The sequence below is a fragment of the Saccostrea cucullata genome, unplaced genomic scaffold, assembly GCF_032062105.1.
Source record: "Saccostrea cucullata isolate Sc308-1 unplaced genomic scaffold, CSIRO_AGI_Scuc_v1 ctg1915, whole genome shotgun sequence".
In the NCBI taxonomy this organism is placed as follows: domain Eukaryota; kingdom Metazoa; phylum Mollusca; class Bivalvia; order Ostreida; family Ostreidae; genus Saccostrea; species Saccostrea cuccullata.
Genome location: NW_026918091.1, coordinates 49,590 through 73,788, shown reverse-complemented (window position 1 = coordinate 73,788; position 24,199 = coordinate 49,590). Strand labels below are relative to the sequence as shown.

Genomic DNA, 24,199 nt, shown 5'->3' with positions numbered 1-24,199 from the left:
CCGTAGTATTAACTTGGGGGGGGGGGATCTAGCTGTATTTCAATGAATATTTTTAATAGAAAACTGAGTAATGTTGGTTTCTTACATATGCTTGTAACGGTAAATTAATTTTGAGAAAAAAAAATTAATTAGAACAAGACCAGATTGAGCAGTTAATATATGCAGTTGATATAAGATTTGAAACTTCCAATTAAAAAAATAATAAATCTACTGCAGTTGGGTTATCATCTATTCGGCCTTTTAGTGAACACTAGGTCAAAGTCAATTTGGCCTTTTAGTCCACACTTGGTCAAAAGCAAATGAGCGCACCGTCATGATGATGGAAGTAAGAAGTTAAGTTAACTGTTAACTAAACTTTATTTTAACAAGGGTTAATTCACGCAGGTTTTTAAATCAGTTTGATTGATTTAGCATGTGTGAATTACTCCATTAACATCATCCCTAAAATTTCCATTGGAATTCTGCTGTCAGTGTCTGAAGAAATGAATATTCCCATACGGAAAAAAAGGGCTAACAAACTACTGTAACAAACTACAAACAAACCATACTGGCTTGATAGTAGTTTCATAGTATAGCAAATCACATGCAAATGAGCTAACAAACTACTATCAAACAAACTATAATCAAACCACTCTAACAAACCACAAACAAACCATTTATAGGAACCAAGCACTTTATTTGAAACAAACTACTAATAAACCATAGGTAACAAACCACTAACAAACTATAGGTAACAAACTACAAATAAACCATAGGTAACAAACCACTAACAAACTATAAGTAACAAACTACTAATAAACCATAGGTAACAAACTACTAATAAACCATAGGTAACAAACTACTAATAAACCATAAGTAATAAACTACCAACAAAAAACACTGTACACAAACTACTAGCAAATCACGATCATTTACAACAATGTGCATAACAAATATGGGAATAAAAAAAATTAATACTGTATATACCACAAGTAATAAACTACTAACAGACAGCATCAATACACAAAATATTAGCAAATCATTTATAACAACATGATGCAAAAAAAGTATGGGAAATAAAAAAATTACCGGTATTCATATTTATATATTTAAAAAAAATAATCAATACTTGTATTCATATGTATATAACCACAAATAACAAACTAAAAACAAACAGCATCATTACACAAAATATTAGCAAATCATTTATAACAAACGTGCAAAAAAAAAATTTAAAAAATGGGAGATAAATTACCTGTCAAGATTGTAGCACTCATAGAAAACACATCTGAACCGTATAGTGGTTTATTTGAATCTCAACAAGTATATAACATAACGTTATAGTAACGTCTATGACGTCATCGTACTATGACGTCATAGTTCGGTAAATGTCATCAATATACATTGTAATTGCATTGAAAGGTAAATTAGAAAAGTATTACTGTCTATATTTCACAACATTACCGGTATTCTTATTATTAAAAAAACAAAACAAGAAAACAAACAAATTACCCGTATTCAGATGGTTTTTGTTAATATGAAGTTTGAAAACTTGAAAACAAAAGAGTTTATGATGATATCAATGGTAATTGCGAATTATGTATAAATAAAACCTTCATAACAAGTTTTCCTTTGAATACAATTTAAAGTACTTCATGAAAGACTCAATTTTTTGTAGAACTACTTCCTCACAACTTTGAATTTCTAATAATGAGCGAGTGAATTGCTTACAAATTAACATGACAATAAGATTATTGAATTTTCTAAAAAATGAACAAACATCATAAGTAACAAATGTCTATGTATTATTAAGTGTAAAATTTCACATTCCAAAGGAAAATACGCGGGTATGTTAAGGAAGCATATAAGTCATTCCTCGGGAAATTTAGACTTTTTAAAGAAAATTAAGTTTGATTAATTACCAAAACCGCTGATAAACGTAAACTGTTATTAACTATTTTAAACAGATAAAAGAGTGTCTAACGCAAAGACGTACATCACCGCCACGGTATCACTTGGCGTCTATTAATAGCGAAATTTTCCTTAATAAAAAGACTAACAGAACAACAATACCCCGGAGTTTAATGCTTTCTTTGAGTAAATAATATAGTTGAAAAACATCTAATTTTCCTAAAAAGTGCTGCTAGAATCCCACTGTCTTGTCAATAAAATAATTATTCCTTATATTCACACGAAACCTTACCCCATGGTTTGAATTTTATACATATGAACCGATATTTTTCGTAAAACCATGTTTAACTCGGGATTCTAGCAGCACTTTTCAAGTTTGTCAGAGGGCAAACTTTCCATCTGTATAAATTTTATGTTTTGAAATATCCAGCTTATTGTTGTTCTATCGCATTATTTTTGTCACGAATGACAGAGGACAGGCCGACCGGTATACGTTATTAAGGTAACTGTCTTCGAAAGAGAATATAATCGATGAAAATAAATTAGCATACCTGTATAAATAAATGAACTCCATATGAATTTCACATAATATTCACGATACTTCCTTTTAAACTCCATTTTACGTATCTTTGTACGTGCCGTCTTAGCCAAATTCTCTTTACACAACATCATCAATTCCCAAGTTACTTGATGTACACATATGACGTCATCGGTGGCAGATTTAAATCAAAATGACAGATACAGCTTAACAAAATAAAAACATTTTATTTTTGTCATTGTTTACACGTTTCTATTCATTTTCTAGAGTTAAATTACATCTCTAAATACCAGTATTACACAGGCAAAAGTGGCTCGCATGAACTTCATATGAAATTCGCATGAATATCGTGCGAATTCTTCGCATGAAAAGGAGACGAAAAAGACCACGCATGATATTCGCATGAAAATATCATGCGATTTTGACATGAAATTCGCACGAATATCATGCGACTAAAAATTCGCACGAAATTCATATGAATTTTTTTGCTGCTTTCTTTACAGATTTTCATATGAATTTCATGCGAATTTCATGTAAATATCATGATATATTCATATCAAATCCATGTGATGTAATTTATATATTTTTCCTAGTATATTGAACTTTCAATTCTTTTAATCCATTTGATGAAAAGTATTAGGAAATTCTAATACTTAGATCTGTATATGAATTTGTATAACTAATCATCAAAGTTTCACTGTTACTGTATTCAAAACAATGCAATAAGTACAATCTCAAAATCTGATCCAGCAAATGACTTAATGAGCTTTATCTAAATCTTAATTTGAAACTGCTTAATTTTAACACATACAGATTTTGAGGAAGCACCACTATGATTATCCAAGTTATTCTTTTGATGAACAAACAACTGGACACATTCTGTTTCTTAATCTTCTTTATTGAATGCTTCAATTCTTTTTAACATTCTCTGCTCAAGGGCCACCCATCTGTCTGGAGATTGTTTCATCTGCAAGAGAAAATAATTGTAATGAATACTGGGTACCGGTAAATGAAATACAGTCATGAATTTTACAACTGCTTTTCCAAAGTCAATATTTCCCTACTTATCAAGATAACATAAAATATGAACAAAAGTAGATATAGCAATCTCATATCACCCCTAAGTTCAATTTGGTAAAAGGTTGAATTTATATTGCCTACATTGTAAATGATCTTTAAAAAATTAAAAAAACATACATCATAAATTATAATGATTTCAAAATCATACATCATAAATCATAATTAAAAGTATAATTATAATGTTTCTTAAGTATAAAATTATTGACAAAAAATGAAAACAATTTTCCTGCAAATGACTTTAAACTTAAAAACAATCTTGTGTCAGGTATCAATTAAACCTTGAGATAATTGTCTCTGTTTTATTGACCTATGTATGATGATGCAATTTGTATCTGTTGCAAGGGAATTTAAAAGCAAAATTTACCTACCATTGCATCTATGTTCCTTCTGAACACGTACACGCAAGAAATCTGTGGCTGTGGTAGCTGGATTTTTTCCTGAACAATTTGAGTCCATCAGCGAAAGATCTCTGTAAAGCAAAGAACAGAAATAAATCTAAAAATATTATTAAGACTAGTCATGAATTTTATATCTTCAAAGTTCAACTTTTTAAAGGAATAAGTTTGAATCTGTTTTACTATTTAAACAGTCATGGAAATATTATGCACTAATTTTGCCTCTGTTATCAAAGATTGTTGGGTTTATATTGTTTTTGTACTGTTATGTCCATCTTTCTGTCTTAATATTTAACCTTTAAACACATTACTTATGAGTGGGTGGAGCTATGGCTTCATATTCCACAGGTGTATTTCATGTAACAAGAACTTTATCAGGGTACTATAAAATTTGACCTCTTGACCTTGATATTAGGGTTTGATCCACTTTTACAAAAAAAATCCCTAAACTTTAACCTAGGCTAATAATTTTGAACAGTTAGTGCTATCAATCTGATACTTCACATTATTTTGTAATCATTGTGACAAAACCATTCAATAAGTTTTTTTTACCTTAAAATTGGTCTTGACCTAAGAGTTTGACCCACTTTTAAAAAATATAATCTAGGCCATAACTTTTTAACAGTTAATACTAAAATTCTCATATTTCACAGGTTAAATTATTCCTTATGACAAAACCTTCCTTCAGATGCTAACAATTTGACCTTTTGACCTTGACCTTTAAGTTTGCCTTGCTTTTCAGTCCTTGCTTTAAGATGTTATATAGGCATATATAAAGGCGTAAACATAGGATAAAATAATATATGTATGCATAGGTTTATTTGCCGAGTACCTAGGAGCAGAAAAAGATGACTGTCAAAGAATTACTGCATTTTTTATATGTCTTCTATAACATCAGAACCTATTACTGGGTACCCAGGGGCAAAGTAATGTACAATTTTGGAAATGGGACTCTTAACTACTCATTATAAGTATATACTTTAAATGTACTTAGTTTGTTTGCATTCTATCAAGAAGCACTTTTACCATGCAAAATTTGGTTGATAATGGTTCAGTCAGTAATGGATAATTTGTTACTGATGGGACACACAACAACTGATGAAAAGAGAAGCAATAGGTCTAAAAACAAATAACAATAAATTGACACTTGCATCCCTCAAGTGTCCATATTAAGGTCATATGCAATGTAGTTTGAACTTTTTCGGATTCTTCCCTGGAGTTGAAGAGTTCCACTAAATGAAGGATATGTGTGTAATATTTTTAATGTCTATATATGGATTTGTACACCTCTTCTGAGACAATTTTTGATGAAAAGAAAATCTGGAATTTATGTTATATAATTTTTGTACATTTTTATTTGAATAATGCAAACATTTTCAAAATTTAATATCTTCTCAAAACCCCAGGTAACCATTGCTGATTTTTTGTCTAAGAAGATGTAATGATATTATAAGTTTAAATTTAGAATATCTTGGAAAATTATCAGTAGGTAAGGTACGTTGCGTATGTCCCTAATGAAATTAAATTTCAATCCTTACCAATGCATAAAAGTCACCTTGAAGTTGGTCTTCTCCTCTGAATTGGTCATTCGGATGGTGATAACCAGAAATTGCCGAGAAGTCAGGTATACCCCTGCAGTCGAGCCTTTATTTGCATTTACTCCACATTCTTCTCTTGTGTCACTAGCTGAAATGTATCATATTATTGAGAATCTCACAAATTTCAGAATTTTTTATAAGCTGGTATTTTTACAATTGTACTTTTTTTTATAAAATGCATTTAAAGTTTCGATCAACAATGCATGAAATCAAAATGAAAAATTTTACGACACATTTTGACCAAAAACAGGATATGTTTGTGAAACACTGATGCCCCCGTATGACAACATAGCAAAGATTAAACTTTTCTTAAATGCAAATTTAATTAATAGGTACCAAAAGTAGGATATTCTCACTGGAAAGCAATTGTGAAATTTGAAAGCAGGCCATTATTAAAGTTTTTTTTCAATAAGTACAAAAATCTCCAAGGTCAAGTCCTAAAGGCTAAGTTACTAATTGGTATCCAATGAAAGGTCTTGCCACATAGAATTACTTATGTAGAGTATGGAAGCCCTAGCCCTAACCTTTCAGAAGTTATGGCCAAGGTTAATTTTCTTTTAAAAGTAGGTCAAACTCCAAGGTCAAGGTCAAAGGGTCAAAGTTCTTGTTATCAAATAAAAGGTCTTGTCACAAGAATTAAATATGTAAAATATGAAAGCACTAGCCCTAACCCTTTGAAAGTTATGGTCAAGGCTTGTTTTTTAAAGTAGGTCAAACTCAAAGGTCAAGGTCAAAGGGTCAAAGTGCTTGGTATCCAATGAAGGGTCTTCTCACAAGGATTATATATGTGAAGTATGAAAACCGTATCCCTTACCGTTCAAAAGTTATGGCCAAGGTTCAAGTTTTGCACAGGTACAGAAATCTACAAGGTCAAGGTCAAAGGGTCAAGGTTGTTGGTATCCAGTGAAAGGTCTTTCAATAAAAAATACACATGTGAAGTATAAATGTCCTGGTGTCTACTGTTCAAAAGATATGGCCAAAGTAAAAGTGTAAAATTATCATGTAAAAGTGAGTCAAACTCCAAGGTCAAGAGGTCAAATTTGGTAGTACCCAAAGAAAGATCTTGTCACAAGGAATACAGATGTGAAATATGAAAGTCATGGCTCCAATAAATCAAAAGTTATGGGCAAGGTTAAAGTTTTTGAGGACAAACAGACAGACAGAGAGACGGACACGACAAAAACTATAAACTGTACCCCAACACTTTGTTTACGGGGGCATAAAAAGGGCTAACTTAAGCTTCTGGCTTAGGTGAGAAAAATTCAATGAAATATTCCCAGCTTAGTCATAATTGGTCACGAGATTAAATTCCATAAAGCCCGAAGGGTTTCTATGTAAAACTTTGATTGGCCATTGTGGACCCGCCCTTCCCCTGGGGGTCATGATTTGAATAAACTTGAATCTACACTACCTGAGGATGCTTCTCTGTAAGATTCATCTTTCCTGGCACAGTGGTTCTTGAGAAGAAGATTTTTAAATCATACCATCAAATTTTCATTATTTCTGAATTATCTCCCCTTTGATATGGCATGGCCCTTCATTTGAACTAACTTGAATCTCCTTCACCTAAAGATACTTTGTGCCAACGAAGTGTGGTTGAATTTGGCCCACTTGGTTCTTGAGAAGAAGTCGAAAATGTGAAAAGTTAATGACAACAACAACGACAACAGACAGACAATGGACAAACTTTGATCAGAAAAGCTCACTTGAGCCTTCGGCTATAAAATACTTACATGTACTTTTGACAAATTGGGAAAATTTAGGAGTTAGGACTACTCTGGTACTTGAAATCTGATCCTTGTGATGACAAGTAACTGTGCCTATACAGAGAAACTAAAAAATGTTAGGTACCGTAGGTTCAATAACATTTAGTTCATTATCTCTTTGTCACTTTATTTAAATTTATAAATTAACGAAGATTATATACATGTATTTACATTAAAGAAATGCAAGATAAGCAAATATAAGCTGAATGGTTAAGGTTTTGCTACATGTATACATGTGATAACAAAATTGTTATACACGTAATAACAAAACTGTTATTGATAGTTATACACGTAATAACAAACAATGTATACCACAGGCTCTGCAAAAAATATTTCTCTCTTAGATTTTTTTTCTTACCTGCTTACATGTATCATATTTATAATCTTTGAGAAGCTATCAGTGTGGTATAATGGAGTGCCGTGCATAGATCTGCTTATAACCAGCAAATTATACTTGTGAGTATAGAATACAACATTTAATAAATATTTTCGAATTAATAAATATTTTGTAAATATATGTACAGTACGACTCATTTTAGGGAAGTGACTAGGACTTTCTGTCTTGCATTCCAGATGTAAGTAAGCCTCTTTATATCTGCAAACATTTTGGAATGCACATGCACAGGTACTTGTGGACAGGACAGTGGGGTATTTTTTTTTGTTGAGGGGTGGAAGGATTTTTTCAAAGGGGGGGGTATTATAATGTACATTTTACACCTGCATGTAGTTATAACTAAATAGGATACCGGACGGGGTATGGTTTTTAAAGGAGGAGGTTGATATAAAACTAGGAAAAAATATTTGTATGGATTACCTGAAAAATTTTTGAAAAAGAAAGGAAAATATTGATCTCAGAACCTGAGAATCCTATCCAACAACATTAGCTTTTCACTGAACATTTCCTATGGTAAAAACACAAACAAACAAAAAATTGGAACTTAATTCTTATCATTCCTTTTTTTTTTTTCTTTTTTTTTTTGCAAATCCAAAAGGGAGGGTTGCAATTTACCACCGTAGTTAGAATAATCTTAAGCCCTCACCGGGTACGTAGGACATTAATTTTTATCATTTAAACGATAGAACATCAACATTCTATCTACAACCCCCCCCCCCCCCCAATGCTACGTGTGTTTAAAATTTGATTGCTACAGTTTAATTTTATATACTAGATCCCAATGCAACAGGAATTAAAAACACATTAAAACATTAGGCCTATCAATAGGCCAATAATATTGTAAGAAAAGCAGAGAACCTGTACTAGGCCCATCTTTCATTTTCAACACATAACGTTATGCGTTACCATAGATAATGTTAGATCCACTTGAATCTCATATCTGTTATTAAGCTGTCAACAAATATTCCCAAATAAAGTTATTACATCCGTCTGATATAAAAAGAAGATGAGAATCTTACAAACTTACAGAAAATATGGAGTTGAAAACATTCTGCTCTTTCTTTCTTTCTTTCTTTCTGCTTTCTAAGTCGCATGATGACGTAATTTGTGACGTACGGCATTCCATAAAAGAACTAGCTTTGATTCCATAAAGTAAATTTATTTCACTTAGTCATCTGCGTTCGTCTTTGAAGTTGAGATGCATTTTTAAGATAAAAATTTGAACGACTAATATTACAAAGATTAAGGTATTTCCCGATTCTTGGATGAATACGAAACCGATTAGCCAGGTTCTACTTGCACTTCCTGTTACAGAAAAAAAATCCGAGTCAGCAAGAGCTCCTTTCTATGGTTTGTTCTAGACTTTCCTTTTGGCTGATTGTGATATACTTCTTTGAAACAATGGTAAATATGTATGCTTTGTTGATTTTTTGTCATATTTTGTGGTTATAATTCAACTTGCAACGAAATCTTTCAGAGTAAATTCGGATTGCGTTCTCATTTCAGGTTCTACGTAACGCAGTCAGGTGAATCGACTGGTCCTTTTTATGCTTAGTGACATCTATATGAAGGTTTACTAAATTTTGAGTAATTTAAGGTTATTTTTATTTAAACTAATTGTCATTACAAGTTTCTACATATGTGTCAGAACACAACACACAGACAGTGTTTTTGTTCTGACACATGTAAACACAACTTTTATAGACCAAGTGTATCCCATAAAATAATTTAGACATAGGTCAAACAAAAGGTTTAATCTTCTAGGGGATTAATTTGAGGTCCATGCAAAAAAAGTGTAACTTTATATTGCATCTGATTTATTCACAGTTGAGGTATTCTAATTATTCTGTGCAGATTTTAAAAAAATCAATCTTTTCAGTATTTACTGTTGTCTGTAATATATTAAAAATTCATCAATTACATGTTTATTGTCATCCAATTGGAACATCATAATTAAAATGAAAATTTTTATCTCATTTATGGTTCAATAGCAGCCCGATATATAGAGTCGCTAGGTCAATAACACACCGTATGGTGTCTGACACATCCCTTTAAAGTCTGATATGCAGTTATGAATCTGTTAAACACATGGTCTTTTCTGTTTCGCTCTAAACATAAAGTACCATTTAACATACCGGTACTCAGTAATTCAAGTTGCCAAAACATGGACTTTTCAAGTGATATCATTGAATTTATTGTATTTAATGTCATCCTAATCTAGGAATTTGTCCCTTTGACCTAAACAATTGGAATATTGGTATGGGTAATAGTATTTTATAATAATTGATATAATAATTAGATAATTAATTAATTAATTAATTAATAATCTTTGTAGGAAACACTTGTCAGGACACAAGACTGAAAGAAAGACGTACTGAAAAACTGCCTGTAAACACAACAATCATTAAAGTCAATGGATTACCCAGGAACATCCAAGCAATATGATATCAGAGACTGGCAATTTTTATCACTTGATGTGGCAGAAAAACCTAAATAAATATTGAAATGTTCAATTTCTTTGTTCATTGCTTTTCTCTTGTGTATATGAATATCGCATAATATTTATGTGAATTTCGCACAATTTTTACGTGAAAAACTGATAATTTGGAATTCGCATGAATATCATGCGAAATTTCAGTCACATGAAAATCGCATGAATTTCGCATAAATATTATGTGAGGACATTCGCATGAAATTCGCATGTGGAACTTTTCGCATGGTTTTTATATGATTTTCGCACGAAATTCATGCGAAAAGGCAATCGCATGAAAATCATGCGAGCCACTTTTCCCTGTGTACAAAAACTTGTGTTCTAAAATTGACGTCATCTTGCCTACTATGACGTCATAATGTAGCACTGAGTTAGTCAATGTAGAATATTTTGTATGCTTCCTTATTACCCCTGCGTATTTAAAGTTGTTTCACTGAGTTGAGGGTTTCTGCAGAAGGAGTGTTTACTCGCTTGATGGTTTGTCTTGCGGTAGCCATTTTGCTATTCCAACACCTTTTGAAATCAGGAACACTCATTTTAAGAACATGGGTGCTGTAGGCTACAAATTAAAAATCAAACAATGCATCAAGTAATTTATCATTTTTTATGATTTCAAAACTATATATATCCATTCTTTTCTTTACAAAATCTGAAACATTTAGAACTAACTTTAACTTAAAAGTGTTTAGTAAAACATTTAAATATTATATGACTTTTTAAAATATATGTAGACATATAGATGTAGAAAGAAGGATATGGAAATAACGAACAGTATTCAATCTCAACGTCCATTAAACAAATATACAAAATAAGAGCAGAGCAAACACGGACCCCCGAAACATCAGAGGTGGGATCAGGTGCCATGGAGGAGTAAGCATCCCCTGCTGACCGGTCACACCCGCCGTGTGCTCGTTGTCATAATCAGGATATAACGGAAAAAATCCGTGGTCAATTCAGTGTATAAATAATGGACTAACAATTGGTATGAAAAACGTCAGTCAGCATTTCATTCAATGATAAATTGTATTTGCTGACAAGGTCATTGTATCGACCATAGAATTTACGAAATGATGACTTCAAACGAGACTGTTGATATTCTTGTTTCATCAACTTGCTTGTCAATAATTTACCTCGTTTAAGAAATTGTTCATACGTAGAGCATGTTCTTGCATATCGAATCAACTGAGATATAAATACTCCGTATGCAGGTGATGAAGGTATATTGCTGCATAAGTAAGGGAAGTTGACGATAGAAAAGTTAAAGTCATCACGTTTATCATATAGCTTGGTTGTTAGATTACCATTAGTGTCTTTTTCAAGTAAAATATCCAAGTATGAAGCAGAAGTGTCGGACTCTGTGGTATCTTTTATTTCAAGCTCACCAGGATATATCGTGTCGACGTAGGAATGAAAAATATCATTATTAATAGACAATACGTCGTCGATATATCTAAATGTCGAGTTGAAGGCCACAGCAAGAAACTTACACATCAGGGCAGCATACAATTGATTCTTTTTGAAGGAGTGTATACCTCCTTCCACTGCCAACTCCCAGGGATAAAAAAACATCAATGAGGCGTTTTATAATTTCAGATTCCCTGTTTTCTCGTATCGAGGAACCTTTTCGCTGAGCCTTTTTTTCTTTCTTTGCCCTGGCCTTTCCAATTGTAGATAAAAGATCATGAAGCCATAGGGAACGAACTGCTACACGACAACCTGGAGCAAACATGCTGTAGCCATCTGGAATTTTCCCATCCTTTTTAAGTTCAATCTGTAAAGTTCAAAATTCAGATACAATGCTCTCACTCAGTAGTTTATGAATGTTACAAGTAATTAAAAAGAATATCTAGCCTACTTTTAATGGGAATTTATATTAAACCCATACTTACAAAGTATGCCATATCAATTTGCGGTCTAGTTTTTGGTTGATATCGTCTTTTCTTTGCACTGGCATTTTCCACGCAAGATGGTGACGAAGCTAAAAAAAAAGAGAGAAATAAATGTGTTCATATTTCATTATTATAATAATTAAATTAACAAAATTAAGTTGTAAAAGACTATAAAGTAGCCTGAATACATTCTTACCAATCTCTTTCAGCTCTTCAATTAAAGCTTGAAGGTCTTTAATTTTTTATCTTTGATAACACAATCAAGACAATCACTACTGGCACTTAATGGGGTGGAAGTAGAAATTTCAGAGGGATCAAAATCATCCACTTCAGCTCCCTCTATTGCCATAAATGAAGAAGTCATGAAGTTAGTGTTCGTTGTACTATGGGAGCTGCAGGAAGCACTGGTATTGTCAGCTGGTAGATAGGAGACTGGGGACCATATTGGTGGGTAGCAGGGTTTTGGGCGGTGAGGATTTACAAGAGGGGTGAAAGACTGAGCTTGACATGCTATTGGAGATGAATTTGAACTAGTTAAGGGAGGAAGGGGTTGAATGGAAAAATCAGCAAGATCCATGCCAGTCTGTGAGTGGAAACAGAGGCAAAAGGCTGATAGAAACTACTAGTACTGTTAATGGGATTCATACTGGTTGATGCATCAGGACTGGGAGAACACACATTTAAACTAGCAAGACCCAAGGGTTGTGAAATATGATGATTTGGATGAGTTAATGTTGAATTGAAATTTAATGCAGGATACGCATTTGTGACATGCGTGCTGGAGGTGTCAAGCATACTTGGTGTCATACAAGGGGAAGGGTAACTACTTATGTCATGCGTGCTGGATGAAGAGCTGAGAGCGGGAACACTACTGGTGACATGCGTGCTGGATGAAGAGCTGAGAGAGGGAACACTACTGGTGACATGCGTGCTGGATGAAGAGCTGAGAGAGGGAACACAACTGGTGACATGCGTGCTGGATGAAGAGCTGAGAGAGGGATCACTATTAGTGTCATGCGTGCTGGATGAAGAGCTTAGAGAGGGAACACTATTAGTATCATGCGTGCTGGATGAAGAGCTGAGATAGGGAACACTACTAGTGACATGCGTGCTGGATGAAGAGCTTAGAGATGGAACACTACTAGGGACATGCGTGCTGGATGATTGAGATGTGCAGGAAGGCATGCTTTTAGATGAAACAGTATTAAATTCAGGTACCTGCAAACATGCTGGGTTGCATGCAACTGTTTTTCTTTGGAAAAGAGATGCTGCAGCCATCTGGGCTGCACTCGTGATGGCCTCTTTCCGTTTTTTCTTTTCTGCTTGAATTTCTAAAAAAATAGAAGACTTCATTCAAAATTCAGTTAAACAAAATTTATTTTACAATATTGATGATATACTTGACAATATAAAAGTTACCTTGTGCTTAATATATATAAAATAATAAATACTGACCTTTTTTCTTTTTCTTAATCACAACTTGACAGTCTGAATCATCAGAGTCCACATTTATATCATTTTCTTTCCCTCTGTTCTTTTTCTTTTGTCTTCTTTCATCTTTCTCTTTGGTCTTCTTCACTGTCTTTGGTTTTTGGAGTTCTTTTGCATCTTTTTCTTTTGAAATAAATTTTTATTCCACAATTACAACACTTCAAGTGAGAAAGATTCTTTAATTTTTTTTTTGGACTCATCATTATGAGAATACTAATTATAGCCAATACTATACAAGTTACCAGCACATGTATTTTCATTAAATATGTCACATACTTTTTTGCTTGTTTTCTTCTTCTTCTTCGTCTGATTCACTGGATGAAAATGTATTATGGGCAGCTGAAATTTTACAAAATGTTGAAAAATTTTGATGAAATTCAGCTCTCATAAAAATTTTGTTTGTTTACATTTGAAGAGCTGGTATCATCAAAGTCCATCAATTTAACACAAAAATTGTATAAATACCTTGTAATATCCTATTTCCTTTCTTTTTGCTTTTATGTTTCTCATCTTTTCCTGAAATATTAAAGTACACGTATATATATAAAACAAACAGAAAGGAATACAAAATACCTTACTTGTACATATATCAGTGTATTCAAATTTAACACAATCAAGGGCAAGAAATTGTTGGCGTAATCATGAATTAGCGTTAAAAATGTCTGTGCCCTGTATTTTATAAGTAGATCACTAGATAATTACTTAGTGGTATTCATTAATTAGTACATTCTTATCCGCGACAAAGCAGCTAAAATATGAAGAAGCCTGCACATGCTTTTGTAAAGTACACATACAGTAGTTCAATTCTTTTTTTTTTAGCCTAAATCTTATCGGAATCATGAAAAGGACATTTTACCTAATCTGTTTATTTCTAGCACCTCAGCCAAATAGTGGTGGGTGTTCTTCCATAATGCTGCCACAGTTTGTCCAATTTTAAGTTCATCAAAATTTAGCTTTTCATCTGTTTCTGCATTTAAAATTTCATCATTTAAGAACGCTGAATCATAGGTTTCTGTTTTGCCATCATCTAAAAACTGTACTTTCACATATGGTGCTGAAATAAAATATAAAGTAATAACATATTAATTGTAATTAATATCCACATGTCAATAAAAATAGCTTTTTCTAAAAGATAATATAAATTGTTGCTAAATAAACTTACGTAGGTGAATCAAGCAACATAGCTATAAAATTGTAATGATTGTACCAGAAATGCATGTTGTACATACCGGTACGTACATGCTGGATTTTTTGTGTATTATTCTTCTTGTATTAGCCTATATACACATATGCATGAGTCGTTACATGATAAAAAAAGGATTGAGATAATGTAAATTCTTTTCATTACTTTGTCTGTTGATTAGAATCAAATCAGGGTCGGCGCTTTCCTCAATTTTCTTTGGTCTTTCGATAACACGTTTCCCTGACATTTTGACCGCCGGCGGTTTAAAATTGGCGCATTTCCACTGCGCTGTTAAATACAACCCCCGAGTGTCGTGTATAGTTCTCAACTCCTTGAGAATTCTTCGCTTTAAATATCAATGTAAAGTATATATACTTAATTTCCAGATTATTGCATTTTTAGAATTTTTTTTTTTGCAAAGAACTATCACAATTAGGCACTTTTTTAAAAATTTTTACTAGGGGGGAGAAATTGTAATGGCTGAATCACCGGATATCGGATATGAGCGAGTCGTGCCTAAAAATGTCTACACACAAATTTAACTTCCAAAAAAAAATAAATCTTCTCTATTACAAAGATTACATACACACGCATAAATGTTTGAATATGTGGTGAAAAAACAAAAATCAAAGTATTAAATATTTAATAAATTCATAGCAACTAGGAAAAATATAGAGTGCATTAAAGGTTGACTTATCTAAATTCTCCACTTCCGTTTTACAGTAGACTCGTGTTTTCTTTGTTTGGAATGATAAGTATCCGGTTACAAGATTAAATATCGAAAAAATACTGATAACAAGTCTTTGAAACAAACATGGCAGACGATGAGAACAACTTGAACAAGCAACAAAGTAAGTAAATATACCGGTAGTAAAATTCAAAGTGTATGGATTTCTTGCGTACGAACGAAGCAACTTGAACAGGTCCAGCACGAAACCCTGATAAAGGTATATACCTTGATAAAGCTATGTAGCTTTATCAAGGTATTACAAATACCTTGATCAAAGTTATTTATGTCATGAAAATTCAAAACAAATTCTTTTTGTTTTGAAACGCTGACACAAACGCTCACACGACACGTTTTTGTACTGATTTGTTTGTGTTAAAGTGCTTTACATGCATGGATGAATTTACTGACAACAACTCAGAACTCAAATTTCAGTATTTAATTTTTTAAGAATGTTTTTGAATTTTCATGACATAAAATACCTTGATCAAGGTATATGTAATATACTTTGGTAAAGCTATATAGCTTCCATCAAGCTATATACCTTTATCAGGGTATTGTACTGGACCTGTTTGACCAAATTTTTAATTACATAAATTCCATTGATTCATATTTTAATATACAGCTTCTTATTTAAATATCTCTTCATTACTAGGTTCACAAGACTTCCGTGTAAACACACGGTTGCAAGTTAGACCAAGAAGCTATAAGAGACGCTTTAAGAAGGCCAAATTTGAAAGCAATGAAAGACAAGATGATCATGATGATTCGTTAAGTGACCCAGGACCATCAAACACTTTACAAAGTGACACGGTAAACTCCAGTGAAAGTCAATTTCTTGAGAGTGTAAACAACGAAGATGTACTGTACAGAACTGGCAAATGCATGAAAGATGATGAAGATTATGATATGCAAGATATATCCAATTCTGATACTGAAGATTTGGACACTGAATCATGTGAAAGCGAATTGATTGATTTCATCAGGAATCAAGAAAACACGGTGCTTGAGAGTTTATTGGATGATTTAAATCCGCTTGAGCAAAATGATTATGAAGAGGATGAAAACATTTTCAATGATGAAGAAGCAAATGAAGATATCTCCTCGGAAAAGATTTCAGAATGTAACCCAGTTCAGCCTGGACATTCGTTAACGGTAAAAGCAAGTGTACTTTTGATATGGATTTTTGCAATCACCCATTCATTAACATCATCCCAGTTACAGGACCTGTTAACTTTGATCAACATACACTTGATTGCTTCAAATCCAGCATTTGAGAGCCTACATAGATTTTAAACTTTCTTCGCAAACTTGGAATTACCAGCAAAAAGGCATTATTTCTGCTCTTATTGTACTGCACATGTTGATGTTGATCAAAATATGTGCTCAAATCCTGCATGCTCTAAAAACTTGGGAAAAAATGCAAAAGATTACTTTTTGGAATTGGATGTAGAGTCTCAGTTGACAAATTTTTATTCCCAAGAAGAATTTTTAGAAGGATTGAGTCACAGATTTACACGTGTAAAGAAAAAAATGAACAACATTGAAGATGTATATGACAGTTCACAATATCGAAAACTGTATGAAAATGGTGGACCATTGAGTAAAAAAAATAACATCAGCTTCACTTTCAACACTGACGGTGTACCAATTTTCAAAAGTTCAAAAACATCAATTTGGCCAATCTTTTTAATGATAAATGAACTACGTACAGGATGAGAAAGAGTAAAAAGTACATGATTCTAGCTGGACTGTGGTGCGGATCAACGAAACCGTCTATGAACACCTTTCTAGAACCACTGTCAAATACGCTCTCTAAACTGGAAAAAAGGAGTGTCCATAACAACAGATTCTCAAACAACTCATGTTGTGAGAGCCTTTCTGTTCGCAGTTTCTTGCGATCTACCTGCCCGCAGTGCAGTCCTGAACATAAATCAACATAACGGAGAAGGCTGTTGCATTAAATGTGAACAGAATGGAGAAAATCATCGTACAGACAGTGGCGGAAATATAAGAATTTTTCCATACAACAATAACCATCCAGATCCAACTGAACCAAGAAGAACCCATGAATCGGTTGTAAGAAATGCTCAAGAAGCAATGGAATCGAAAAGGACAGTTAATGGCATCAAAGGTCCATCTATTCTCATGTTCTGTCCTCAGTTTGATACTGTGAAAGGAATTTCAATTGATTACATGCATCTCATTTGTCTTGGGAGTGTACGACTACTTACCAAGTTGTGGTTTACTATAGCAAACAGTTTAAAAACATTTTCACTGTACAAGTATGTAGATGTTGTTAATTCAAGACTTCAATCTATAAAGCCACCTCACATCATTACCAGAAAACCACGCTCAATTAGTGAACATTTGAAATTCTGGAAGGCTGCAGAACTTAGATCCTGGTTATTTTACTACTCAATTCCTTGTGTTTTTGACCTTTTGCCACCACTATACCTGTATCATTATTGTATATTTGTTGAAGCACTGTTCTTACTTTCTCAAAGCAGTATTAGTGAGCATGATATTGAAAAAAGTGAAAAGTTACTTCAGTATTTTGTCTTTATGTTTCCCTCATTGTATGATGCAAGATATGTAACTATTAACATACATTCATTACTGCACTTACCAACAACTGTGAAAGAACTTGGTCCTTTATGGTCAACATCATGTTTTGCTTTTGAAAGTGCTAATGGTGACTTGCTTAAGTTGTTCCATGGAACACAGTGTATTGATTTGCAAATTGTTAATGCAGTTCATGTTTTTCAAAAGTTGCCCCTGCTTTCACAATCAATTTCAACTGTATCTGTTGCTCACAAATTGGTTGCCAAACTTACAAAACAAAGAGAAAACAAACATACATCTCAGTTTTCACTTCTTGGAAAAGGTTATGATAAAATGTTGACCAACTCACTTAAAGTGGCATTGTGCAATTTTCTTCAAAAGAACACTTTTGATCTGAAATTTTACAATAGAGCTGTAATTAGAGATCTTTTATATCAGAGTATAGATTTTTCAAGAGTTTCTCAAAGAAATTCATATACCGTGAAGTATTTTGAAAACAAGAAAGCATGTTTTGGTTACATTATGTGGTTTGCTGATCAGGATGAGGAGTGTTCAGACACATCCAACAAACTAGTTTGTATTCAAAAACTAGAACCAGTATGTTTTGATTTGTTTAATATGCACCATGAGAATGTGATCCCAGATAGACATATCAATGAAAACTTTATGGATGTACAGATTCCACATATGCATTTTGTACAACTGTAGATAAAGAATGTATTGTTCATCTTAGTGATATTCTGGACTTGTGTGTATGTATTGAAATTGAAAGAATGAAAGAAATTTGTGAAAAGAAATGACAGAGGTGTCCTCTGGATTGTATATTGTTTTCAAAAATTCAAAATAAAAAAAACAAAAACGATAACTTGTTAGACTTTGTAAAAGGATATATCAATATCATGAGAAAAAGGATGCAAACACAATTTCACCATGAAAATCATCGATTCTGCTTCACCCATTGATTGATTGAGCAGATGCACGTTTATGTATTAGTTTAATGATGTACCAACAAATCACACCCAAACTTCAAGTTAAATGTGTAATGTCAGGTTAAAGATTTGGTGCCGTTGACCACCCCTGGAATTGCAGGTGAAAGTCCTGCCAGGGGCAATAAGAACTTGGGTTGTGTCTTTGACGGTGAAGACATTTAAGGAGGGAGGAATTAATGTAATGGTTTGGGCTACGGATATCTGCCTGGATAGCTCAGTTGGTAGAGCACCTGACTGGAGATACAAAGGGTCTCGGGTTCGATTCCCGGTCCAGCCATACATTTTCTCCTTTCCTATTACAAAATTATGAAACATCAAGAAATCATTTAAAAAATATATATATATATAGACCAAGGAACATGAGTCAAATGCTACACTATTGTAAAACAATGTTTGTATGGAATAAGTGTAATGAACTACAAACAAATTATAAGCCCTGAGACACTGAAGTCAAATGCTATACTATTAAACCACTGTTAAAAGGGAATAAGTTAAATGAACTACAAACAAATTATAAGCCCTGAGACATTGAAGTCAAATGCTATACTATTAAACCACTGTTAAAAGGGAATAAGTTAAATGAACTACAAACAAGCTATAAGCCCTGAGACATTAAAGTCAAATGCTATACTATTAAACCACTGTTTTAAGGAAATAAGTGTAATGAACTACAAACAAATCACTTTTAGCTGAAATGAAAGACTAACAAACCACTTCAGTTATTTTTAGCAACAGTGTAGCATTAGTGTTTCATTAAATGCTATACTATCAAACCACTTTAACAAACCATAAAAGAATAGTTTGTTAGTGGTTTGATTATGGTTTGAAAGTAGTTTGTTAGATTTTTTTTCCGTTTGGGACATTTTGCGTTGTAACAAAGCCTATTAACCCTATTTTTTATTTGAAATTTTATTAACCTGTGTAGAAACCTAAAATATACTGTTCTTGAAAACAAGCGTATATGCCCTTGCACTATCTTCATTTCATGCATTCGGTTTAACAATTCTCTTTTTATACAAGTCACGTGACAAACAGCTGAAACATGCGATGTAACCGGTACTGTGTACAGCACAGTCCTATCCATTATGGATAGCTATATTACACCTTGTACAGGTATTCAGTTGCTTTGTTACAAGATTTTAAAATAAGTAATACATTAGTATGGTCCCCATTTTTAAAAAGAAGGTTAGAAATAACTTCCAACGCGAAATAATTATTATTTGGTCTAGCATAATTTTTAACCTATTTTGAGTTTGCTGAATCCGAAAAAAAATATGCTGGCTATCATGAAAATTGCGTTAAAAAGGACAAAATGGCGATTCAAAATGGCGGACGTCCAATTTTTCTAATTTTCTATAAATGTCGTTCAAAATGGAGAAGTAATGAGTGAATATCTAACTGAGTGAAATAAAACTATAAAAATTATAATAGGATGCTAACATTATTAGCTAAACTCACAAAAAATAGCCGTTTTTGCATTTAATTTGAATTTTCTCTGATTTTTTGTATATTCTTCAGTCTTTGTTCAGGATTTTACATTTGCAAATATCCATTCATGGCAGATTTTTATTTTTCCCTCTACATCACACTATTCTACAATTGAATGGGAGTGCAGCTGTAAGTTAAAAGTCAAGATGGCGATTCAAAATGGCAGATATTCATATTTTTCTTCAAATTATTGAATTCTTAATTTCGTTTACAAAGGAAAAGGGATTTGTGAATATTTTACTGAGCGTAGTACAACTATGTAAAATGACAATAGTACACTAATTTCATCACTTTAAATCGGAAAATTCAGTCGTTAAATTTGAAATGTGTTAATTAGCTCAAAATGACGATTCAAATGACGTCTTTTACACTCGAATTTCGTAAATAACCCAAACTGCTAAATTCTGGTTCGTTTTGCAGAAAATAAATTACAGTTTTTTTTTTCTTTATGAAATAATGTTCAAAAATGCACTTAAAGCTGGAGGATTTTTTTGTTAATGACTTGGGATTTTTATAACACAGATTTTTGTTTAATTACTTCTATTGTTAAGATAAATTTTTGACGACAATTCCGAAGACATTTTACCTTTTACCTTTCTCTCCATTCTTTTTCATTTGAAAAGTTAATGCATGTAATATCAAACAGTAATTGTTGTTTTGAGGACAAAATGAAAATTAAGCTACCCCAAAAGCAGTATCCTCCGAGCATTAAGGCGAGTGATCATTCTGTTGTATGATATTCTTGATCTTTTTTTACTCCAGTATAGAAAAAAATAAATGTTTAATAAAAGTTCATGTGAAAGGTCTAGTGCAACATAACTTAGTATGAATTTTAAAATGATTGACCACAACCAATTATAGGGCTAGTAATTGTTACATCAAATAAATCTGACTATATCATAATATCCAAATATAAACATACATATAAACAATTATCAGTATCATATACATAAACCATAATTTTTCTTGATTGTCCAGCTCTGATTCCGTGTACCTACATTTGCAATTTGAAATTCAACTGCATTCTCAAATATTTCATGCTGTTAACGGATAATTTTGTATCAAACAGTGTATATAAATTTAAAAATTTTAAATTTACAAAATCTGAAAGAAGATCCCCCTTGATTCTTGATACAACCTTACACTGTCCTAACAAAGAAGTATGGATCAAGTTGCCTTGTAAAGTTCTTGAAGTGTTCAAGAAAATTTTGTTGTCACGAGAAGTGTTGACTAAATCGAAATCAGGAATAGCTTAGGCCTATGGCACGAAAGCTTGTAAGTGATATAAATCAGGAGAATCTGCAACTTTTCTCACCAAAATATGCACACAATGTGATTTCAGATGATCAAGTTTGAGAATTTTCTTGCTAATAGAATGACCTTTCTACCCTAAAAGACAACAAATCTATACGAGGTCACAAAATAAAGAGCTACTGGTCTTGAATATCAGATATTTTTTTATAACCCCCTCTTGAAAAGCTGGAAGGTATAGAGTAATCGATACAGGTGTATGTCCGTCCGTCTCTTACGTTTTGGGGTACATGTACCCATCCCTTATCCGCAAGTCCTCTCATACCACTAAATGAAATTTGATAAAACTTTCACAGAATCTTTATTACATATTTCCATTTTAACCTTCTATTTTACTTTTTGATCCGACACATATTTTGGGTTTCCCATAGCAAAACATGGATACTGCCATTATATTCATATAGTAGACCGAGGTATCATTTAGTGAGCTAATTGCTCACAGTACCTCTAGTTCATTTTGCATATGGTTTTGGAAAACAAAACAGACATTTAGAATTTGAACATAAATGTGTTGCTCCTTGAGTGTTGGTTGATTGATTGTATATTGTTGAACGCCGAGTCGGTAATTTTTCCGCCATGTTTCGGCGGACTATCAGTTTAAATAATCGGGTTTTGAAGGATTTATTTTTTTGCTTTTTCAATTCTGGCATTGATAAGATTCTCCGGATAATGTTGTTTTTGGAGATATGATTTAAATTCTTCTAACTTTTTCGAGCGTAAAGTTGTATCGGTTACTATTGTTGATATGCGTCTTGCCATGTTGTATGGAATATTACGCTTAGTATGTGATGGGTGACATGAATAGAAATCCAAATATTGGTGCGAATCTGTTTCTTTGCAGTACAGGTCTGTAATAATTTTGGTATCATCCTTAATTAGAAGGAGGTCCAAAAATGGAAGTTGTCTGTCACTCATCTCCATAGTGAACTGAATTGATTCCTGTAATTGATTTATTACCGTATGGTATACTAGTTTTAGAAAATAACCATTTTCATTTTGATGAGTAATTTTACCTTCAAATCATGGGCACAGCTATGGGTACCAAAGTGGCCCCAACTTATGCCACTATAGTTATGGGTTACTTGAAAGAAAAGCTATATAATAAACTTCCGGAAATATTTGACGAAACTTTTGTACAATACATTCGCCAAAGCGGGAAAGGGTACCTTGATGATATATTTATTTTTTGGAATAAAACTGAAGACGATTTAGAAAAAATCCATACGGTAATAAATCAATTACAGGAATCAATTCAGTTCACTATGGAGATGAGTGACATGCAACTGAAAACCTGTTTTATATATATACATGTTGAGTTCACGGTCTAATCACACCTGAAAATCATGACTGGTATTTATTTATTTTTGAAATAAAATGGTTCTATAAATATTTAATGGGTACAACTTTTATACAATGTATCATCGGATTTAATCTTTTATTTGTAAATCCAAATTTCTAGCCGTAAACAGTAAAATAAACAGAACTAATTTGGTAAACCTTTCATGTATATCATGATTTTAAGAAAAGTTTAGGAGGAAATCATGAATAATTGTATATTATTTGTTTTATAAATCACGTTCTTTTTATTTCATCTAAGATTTTCCAGTTTTCTTGTAATATACCTGAATGTCGTGTAAAGATCGTTCTACATTTTATGTACATTGTATAGTCAAATGCCGCGACTATTCGGGTTTTGAAATGAAGGATTTAGCAGTATGATTGGTATACTGGTGTTATTTGATAAGTTTCATGTAAAAAGAGAAAGAGAATGAAAATAGATTAAGACATCACATTTACATGTACCACCACCCCCACCCCCCCCCTTACCGGTTTCCCTCTTATAGATAATGCTTACATAGGATAAAAACAATTCTTTAAAAATGTATCAATAATCGTTAGAATAGTATAGTATATAGGCGAATTTCATTATTAAATCAAAATCAAGAAAAATAATCCGCCTTCGGAAATCAAACACAATATAATCAATATTATTTCAAATCAATGAGTTCATATTTCTGCAGTAAGAAATCGATTTTTTATTTCATTTTTTAAACTATACGCGTAAAAATATTTAAATGCAAGAGATACATTGTCATGAATGACTTATAAAAAAATGTATTTTATCAAACAGTCATTCATGATATCGGCATTTCGTTTTTAAACATTTGGATAAATAAATCAATACAAAACAGCAATTATTCATTTATTAATTATAACTGGCAGAGTATTAGATATTTATATCAGTTTATATGATATTACTGTACTGATATTTAATTTTAAACAGCTGCTAAATTTAATTAATGAAAAAACCGTAATAATGTCCGAGATATTCCGAGTAGAAAATCCAAACCAAGGCCAAAACGTGCAAGAATCGTGTACAAAGCGTGTGAGAAACGTGTATAAA

General features: G+C 32.5%; 2 protein-coding genes across 3 annotated transcripts; both read right to left on the bottom strand.

Annotated features, from left to right (window-relative positions):
- Nucleotides 1-5,437: 5,437 nt before the first annotated feature.
- Nucleotides 5,438-9,065, bottom strand: LOC134245511 (uncharacterized). Its single transcript, XM_062727825.1, has 3 exons — nt 8,689-9,065; nt 7,235-7,321; nt 5,438-5,589 (listed from the first exon to the last, which is right to left on the bottom strand). The coding sequence occupies exons 1-3, from the start codon at nt 8,780-8,782 to the stop codon at nt 5,438-5,440; spliced, it is 333 nt and encodes a 110-aa protein (XP_062583809.1). The 5' UTR covers nt 8,783-9,065.
- Nucleotides 9,066-10,596: 1,531 nt separating this feature from the next.
- LOC134245206 (uncharacterized protein DDB_G0271670-like) lies at nt 10,597-14,993 on the bottom strand. 2 transcript variants are annotated; one of them, XM_062727589.1, is made up of 9 exons: nt 14,881-14,993; nt 14,389-14,586; nt 13,998-14,048; nt 13,809-13,871; nt 13,497-13,655; nt 13,260-13,372; nt 12,042-12,130; nt 11,640-11,923; nt 10,597-10,711 (listed from the first exon to the last, which is right to left on the bottom strand). In XM_062727589.1, the coding sequence occupies exons 1-8, from the start codon at nt 14,960-14,962 to the stop codon at nt 11,857-11,859; spliced, it is 822 nt and encodes a 273-aa protein (XP_062583573.1). In that variant the 5' UTR covers nt 14,963-14,993; the 3' UTR covers nt 10,597-10,711; nt 11,640-11,856. The 2 variants fall into 2 exon arrangements, with proteins under 2 accessions (XP_062583573.1, XP_062583496.1); XM_062727512.1 differs by lacking the exons at nt 10,597-10,711; nt 11,640-11,923 and having other exon boundaries at nt 12,052-12,130; nt 12,238-13,372.
- Between the last annotated feature and the right edge of the window lie 9,206 nt (nt 14,994-24,199).

Bases quoted from the DNA above. Each gene is read 5' to 3' on its own strand.
- LOC134245511 (XM_062727825.1), bottom strand. From the start codon at position 8,782: ATGCCGTACGTCACAAATTACGTCATCATGCGACTTAGAAAGCAGAAA. The intron at 7,322-8,688 runs GTAAGTTTGTAA...TTCTCTGTATAG, and splicing joins TTTTCAACTCCATATTTTCT to GCACAGTTACTTGTCATCAC. The intron at 5,590-7,234 runs GTAAGTATTTTA...GATACATTTCAG, and splicing joins CCAATTTGTCAAAAGTACAT to CTAGTGACACAAGAGAAGAA.
- LOC134245206 (XM_062727512.1), bottom strand. From the start codon at position 14,962: ATGTCAGGGAAACGTGTTATCGAAAGACCAAAGAAAATTGAGGAAAGC. The intron at 13,872-13,997 runs GTATTTATACAA...GTAAAATTTCAG, and splicing joins AGGAAATAGGATATTACAAG to CTGCCCATAATACATTTTCA. The intron at 13,656-13,808 runs GTATGTGACATA...TTATTTCAAAAG, and splicing joins AGAAGAAAACAAGCAAAAAA to AAAAAGATGCAAAAGAACTC.